The sequence below is a fragment of the Euphorbia lathyris genome, chromosome 3 (assembly GCF_963576675.1).
Source record: "Euphorbia lathyris chromosome 3, ddEupLath1.1, whole genome shotgun sequence".
In the NCBI taxonomy this organism is placed as follows: domain Eukaryota; kingdom Viridiplantae; phylum Streptophyta; class Magnoliopsida; order Malpighiales; family Euphorbiaceae; genus Euphorbia; species Euphorbia lathyris.
The window spans coordinates 28577066-28583993 of NC_088912.1; the positions used below are offsets into that span (position 1 = coordinate 28577066).

The following is a 6928-nucleotide window of genomic DNA, read 5'->3' on the forward strand; positions in this document are numbered from 1 at the left end:
TGTTTAATGAGATGAGAAAAAGTGAACATTTAGTGAAAGAGCTCCGAAAACGATGATTTTCGAAAATAAAAAATTTGATTTCATAGTAAATATAAGAAATTTTCCATTTTAAAAGTTGTTAACAATCATTTTACAATATCAAACTAAAATATCCTCAGTCCGATAAAAAAAAAATATTCCACAAATACCTACCTATTTGACAAAATGTGAAAGCCAATTTTTTATGTTTTTTTTATCTTCTTACTTAATCCAAAGAAAAATAGATACAAACGAAGAGATGCAACCAAGATAATATCATAATAACAATAAATAAACCAGTGCATAGCTAACTAAAACTGATCCCTTTCTTTCATTGAAATGAAATGACATTGAAAATTATTATATGCTTTGAAATGTGAAGATTGAATTGATTCAAACAACATAATGCAGATGATTTAGAACATTTGTTATCATCATAATTCAGACCAACTTTGAGAAACATATAACTGAATGTCAAAAAATATATGAACAGAGAACATACTACATCTGCCTGCCATCTAATCCTATAAGCACCATTTTTACTTTCAGAACTTATCCTTTGCTTCCCGGATCATACCCAAGGCTTCTGCATCGCTCGCCGTCTCTGGAATTTTCAACGAATTCCTGATTTCCGTACTTTTCGTTCGAAGGAAAGGATTACAAGCTTTCTCAACCTTCAATGTTGTTGGAATCTACCACATCACAGACAAAACCTAATTTCAGTATCGGAAGGTAGGAGACAAAATATAATGTTTCATTTCTAAACTAAAAAAAAGCTCCGTCATTGCAAGAATATGGCCAGTCTGAGATATAAAAAGAGAAAAGTGAAGGAAGGTAAAAGGCGTAAGGAGGCGCCATTGTGTAGCCCAGTCACCGGATACGAATGAACGGATAAAATTGTCAATGTACAAGCCAGAAAAAGGATCAGAGAGCTTACTGTTGGCTGGCTTTTGCTGCGAAGGTGCGCCACTTGGGATGCATAAGACTGGAGTGCCTTATTATGAGGTTCTATAGACAGGGCAAACTTTGAATTACTCTGTCATTTGGATACATCATAGTTAGGGCACATATTATTGACCTTCAATATGTAAACAAAATATTGAAATGGTGAGAGCAACTAACGAATGTATATTCATGGCCGCAATATAGATTCGTTTCGTCTGGCAAAGATGTGATTTTTTTGAGAGAAGAATGCATCTGAAACAAGAACATAGTTTGTCAATCACCAAGCATGCCTAATTAGTCAATCACCCAGACCGAGCCACTAGCATGTCCTACACTACCTTTACATCAAAGCTACACATTGGTTTTGTGCAATATTTTGTTAGGGCTGTACAGAACTAACAGAAAAACCGATTTCTGAAACCGAAACCCAACCAAAATATAGGTTAACCGAAACCAATGAACTAGGGAATGGTTTTCACTTTGAAAACTGATGGCTAACCGAACGAAAAATTAACTGATTATAACTAACATAGACATATTTTCACTTTTAAATATGCATATCTATAATTAATTTTTTAAGTTAAAAATATATAAAAACTTCATATTTATGTGTTTAAGTGCTTTTTTTAATTGAATTTTATTTTTAATATTTTTATTTTAATATATAAATCATTATATATCAATTTAAATGGATATTCTTTTTGTATGAAAAGTCACTAGTGGTTAACCAAACGAAATATAGGTTAACCGATATATGGACAACCAAATCTAACGAATTGGTTAACCGACCATGTGCACCACCAGTAGGTCACATGTCCAAATTACATAGATAATAAAATTAATTATAGAAGGATCTTGATTCTGACAGAAAATCACATCTTTCTGTTTAGTTTAAGCATAAAATATGTCATACCTTTGCTTTCCTTCCTCTTTCATTATTGTTAGTTTTTTTATTTCTTAACTTTTTTTTAAAAAAAGTCATTATGCTCACACATGTGACATGTTTGTTTAAATTCATGATATGCAGAAGGTGCCCCACTGCTTTAGACCTCAGGATAGCATAGCAGCATAACCACAAATGAAAAGAGAAAATACCTCGTCAGGTGTTCCTTCGAAAAGCTTTCCACATGATAAGCTAAATAAAGTGTCTCCTGCAAAAATCGCTGCTGATCCAGGAAAATAGAAACTAATGTGGCCTGCAATTAAGTATAGCAGAATGTTAAAATCTACAAGGAAGAATACATATTCGTAATACTGAACGCTATGCTCATTGTAAGAAGTCCCAGAATCAACATCTATAGTCTATATTAGAAAATCTATTGTCTAAGACAATCATGTCCATAGTTTTAAACTAAAGCGCAACAATGCAATTCAAGATACAGTTGATAAACATATACCTTCATCTATTACTCCCTCTCCATTCTTTTCATATGTTGTTTTAGCTTTATCAATTTGTTCATTTTTACATGACATTTTTATGTTATTTATGCACTTTTGAATTATTATTAATTTTTTTCAAATTTAGGCTTATTTACTAAGAGAGGAGTTTAGTATTAATATAGACCATCCTATTTTAGTATGGGAAGTAGAGTCTTAACTTTTAAGAGAGAAGTATTAAGGTAAATTAGTCATTTTAATAACCTACGTAATACTACATTGGTCTTGGTGAACAACTTAAAATGACATGTAAGAAAACGGAGGTAGTATCTAGTAATAGTTATAGCTGAAATTACACCAATTGATTTTGCTTTTAGAATTTATCGTTTCTCAACAATTTTGTGTTTCATAGAAATTAAGAAAGTTCGCTAAAGGTTAGAGGATTTTGTTGTGGAGGGATGAGAGATGATTGTGGAATGATACATGGTTGCGTTGGAGGATCTGTCTAACATTGAAAGATTGAGAAGATAAAGCTGAGTGTCTATTGCACTAAGGATAAGCATGTTCTGCTAGAAACCACAATCACTGATCATTGCTGTTCTCGTTGATCGGCAATAGAACAACGGAAAAAAAGGCTAGAAAGGTGGAGGATGGGAGTTGCAAGAAAAAACCATGTTATCGCTACACTAGTCCAGAATTCAGAGCTCACAGATTAGTGAAGAACCTTTTTTATACGTTAATTAAACTTTTACCTGTGTTTTTTTTTTTAATTTTTCCTTTCTTTCCACTTGTAAGATTATCATTTGTTGCATCTGACACTTCAGCCACATGTTTATGTGTGTGGCTCATGTTGTAGTAGTCATCTGAGAATTCTGGATAGGGCTGGTTATTAATATCACTTTAACTAAATTTAGAGAACCAATCAGTCGTTTTATGAGTGTTTAGGGAGTGGAGAGGACGCTGTGAAAGCTTAGGGGGGCATTAGGTTTTAGGACAAGTTAAGGGGCGCGCATGTGTTAGGCCAAAAAAGAAAGATAATGAAGCAATTAACATCAAAGGCAGCTGCAGAAACAAGTTATATTAACAAATGGACACAACTACTCATAGTTTTCTGTGTTAAATGATTAGAAAATCCAACCTCGGGTATGTCCAGGAGTTTCCATTACATGCACCTCATGTCCTGCAAACATCCACCTATCCCCATCACTCAGAACTATATCAATTCCAGGAATTCTATCCTTGTCAACTGCCGAGCCAATTACCTGAAAGCAAGAGAAAGAAATATAAAACATCAACGACCATATGAGCTTCCAATACTAGATCACATCAGAGTAACTAAGAAGTTTCTTCTTTGATACAAAGGAAACAAGAATTTTATAAAAGGCTACACTGTGTACAACACTTTTTCTGCAAGTACCCTATCCTTCAATTCAAAACCTTAATAAGTTACAACCATCATATGCAGTTGAAATGATAAATACAAACAGCTGCCAAATAAAATTCCACGTTATGTACGGTAATCAAAGCAAGACTACAAAGGTACTTAGAACTTCACAAAACAGACGTAAAAGTTTTTTTCACAGTCAGCATTACCGATTTATGAGATTTTTTAATTCAAAAAAGAATAATAAGACCATATAAAAAGTAGCTATAAACGTTAGTCAAAAGATATTTGCTACAATATGAAGTTGAAAACACTTAAAAGCTGAAATCTGAGTAGATGAGAAACAGAGAAAGTAATCTTGATCAGAAATAAATAAACATCACCATACCTTTGCACCGTACCTTGCTTTCAACTCTTCATTTCCACCAGTGTGATCATGGTGATGATGAGTATTTAATATATAGGTCAAATTTCGGTTCTTCTTACTCAAAGCATCTATAACAGGTACAGCTTCAGAAGGATCAACAACTCCAACTGTTCCAGTATCCATATCATGTAAAAGATATGCATAGTTGTCCCTGAGACAAGGCACCTGAAGACGCAACAACAAACCAGAACTGATATAAGACATTCAGTGTGCAAGAGAAGCACCGAAAATATTAACCCTATAACAATTTCAAAGAGGAAGGGGAAGCAATATTCTTACCAATTCAATTTGTAATGAGGAAGACATATTGGAAACACTGCAAAATTGAGTAACTCTAAGTGTTCGACTAGCTCCTCGCAAGGTCTTAAAGGGTACAGACAACAGGTTCATAAATCCATACAAGAGACCTTTCCTGAGGCAAAGCTGTCTCGAACCAGAACCAGGCCATACACAAAGCCCACTCCTTGCCTAAAGGAAGTATGACAATCAAAAAGTGAGGTTGTAAGCAAAATCTCTATTAAGAAACATCTATACCAGAATATACATGTGATTCAGCAAATGGAAAAAGAATGAAAAAATAGGCTTCTAAACATACATCAGATGGCAAGCAACAACCAAGGAAAGACAACAATGGAAAAAATATTGCTCAATCACTTCTGTGAATTGAAATCCTCACAACATTTGTTTTTATCTAAAATTCAGGCATCATGCTACTCCACTAGCAACTTCTGCATAATGCTCATAGGTAGGAGTGGCAATTTCTGACATGATAGCATGATTTACATAGATAAACAAGATTGACACAATTATTATCATTTTTCTTGTGTTTATATATGCATTTTTCTTGTGTTCATATCATAAATAATCATATGAAACATATAGATAACTTAGCTTAACACAACTTAACACGATTTCAACACTCGAATTTCCACCTCTACTTTCATTTTAACCCACATTGCGCCCTAAAAGTGCCAATTCAAGTTCTGATTCAGCAATTCCAGTGACTGTTAATACAAAATTCTAAATATGATATGACAGAAAAATTACACGATGCTCAGAGAACTAAAACCCAGAAAACTATGACAATATTATTTCTTAATTCAGCAGAGGAAAGGGGGAAAGTTTTGCTCCATCAAAAACCAAAACACGGTTCAATATATATAAATCAGAAATTAAAATACAAATCCTCACATGTGTTGGACATCTTAGATCACACATTTTCCAGGAAAATCGACGAAGAAAACAAGCCCCATTACGTGACTATGAAATTCAGCAAAGCAAAGCAAGAAAAGAACATAAAAATCAGTAAGACGAATAAAAAAGAAAGAAGAAAAAGGGGAAATGAAAGAGAGAAACAAACCCTTGAGCAAGGAAGTGAAGCCATAGCACAGGAAGCTTTAGAGATCATTTGCATCTCCTCTTTCTCACTCTTAAATGGGTACTTATTAAAAGGAATAATTTTGACGGACAGAGAAAAAAATTAAAGTTTTTTTTTTTTTTTTTTTCCTGTGCTCAGAACAAAGTAGTTGGGAGAGATAGAGAGAGAGATTATCGTGGGTTGGCAAATTGGTGGCATTGGAACTCAGAATGATTACTGATAGATACTTTGGTGGATTACAATATTAATAAATGGATAAATTAAATAAATATTTAATTATCTCATGACTTTTTCAGGTGGTCAATTACAACTATAGTCTCTCCATTTTTATTTTATTTTTATGGCTTACCATAAAATTCTTTTAATTTTTTACCACTTCAATAAATACAACTTAATAGAACTTTAATGCTTGAATCGTTGGATTTGACCTCATTTAAATGTTGGTAGATCTGAAAATGATAATTTAGAAAATTAAAAATATAATTTTATAAAAAATGTGGTTTTAAATAATTTTTATTTTGAATTTTTCTACGCTATTTGAGGTTATTATTTTTATAAAATACTTTTATTTTATTTTGTGAGTTTTATTTTGGTAAAAAGCATCGTTAAGCCCTGATCTTTCATTTTTTTGTTCATTAAGTCCTTGATCTTTTATTTAGATACATTAAGCTCCTGATCATTTATTTTGATCTCATTAAGCCCTTGATGACCAAATTAGTAAGTTGTGAACATCTATTTCTGTTAAAAATACGTTATTAACTTCATCTGTATTTGAAATTATTAAAAAATATTTTTTACGGTTTGAATTAAGGTGTATACAGTTTTTCTATAGACACATTACACATCCAAAACTGCTTTCAAACAGATAAAAAAAGTACAAATTTCGAGTGCAAGTACAATGAATAACAGTCTGTTAACCGACTTTTATGTTTATAACTTACTAATTTGGTCATCAAGAGATTAATGAGACCAAAAATAAATGATCAGGGATTTAATGTATCCAAATAAAAGATCAAAAGTTTAATGAACCAAAAAATAAAAGATCAGGATCTAATGATACTTTTTGCCTTTTATTTTCAGTTCAAAAACCATAAAGAAAAAAGAAATATTAAAATTGAGGGAGAGGATGATTTATCTTTTTTTTTCATGGATAAAAACTGGGTGAATTACACCAATAATAATTCAACTTCAAATTTTAATAGTATGACCATGAAATTTGTACTTTTTGATATCGATAGTCATTTAACTTTAACTAACTTCTCAAAATAATTTTTAACGACTTTAAGATAAAAATATTTAAGAATTAAAATTGTTCAGAACTACATTTATTATGAAACCGTATTTTTTATTTTTCAAAATCACTTTTTCTGGGGCTTTCAAGAATTAAAGTTTCTTAGAA

The 6928-nt window shown here is 32.0% G+C and overlaps 1 protein-coding gene across 2 annotated transcripts; it reads right to left on the bottom strand.

Annotated features, from left to right (window-relative positions):
• Window positions 1-326: 326 nt before the first annotated feature.
• Window positions 327-5721, bottom strand: LOC136224178 (hydroxyacylglutathione hydrolase 2, mitochondrial). Of its 2 annotated transcripts, XM_066012442.1 has the most exons (9): window positions 5512-5721; window positions 5343-5411; window positions 4431-4619; window positions 4113-4316; window positions 3479-3602; window positions 2059-2159; window positions 1141-1215; window positions 956-1054; window positions 327-710 (listed from the first exon to the last, which is right to left on the bottom strand). In XM_066012442.1, the coding sequence occupies exons 1-9, from the start codon at window positions 5563-5565 to the stop codon at window positions 564-566; spliced, it is 1062 nt and encodes a 353-aa protein (XP_065868514.1). In that variant the 5' UTR covers window positions 5566-5721; the 3' UTR covers window positions 327-563. The 2 variants fall into 2 exon arrangements, with proteins under 2 accessions (XP_065868514.1, XP_065868515.1); XM_066012443.1 differs by lacking the exon at window positions 5343-5411 and having other exon boundaries at window positions 5512-5720.
• Between the last annotated feature and the right edge of the window lie 1207 nt (window positions 5722-6928).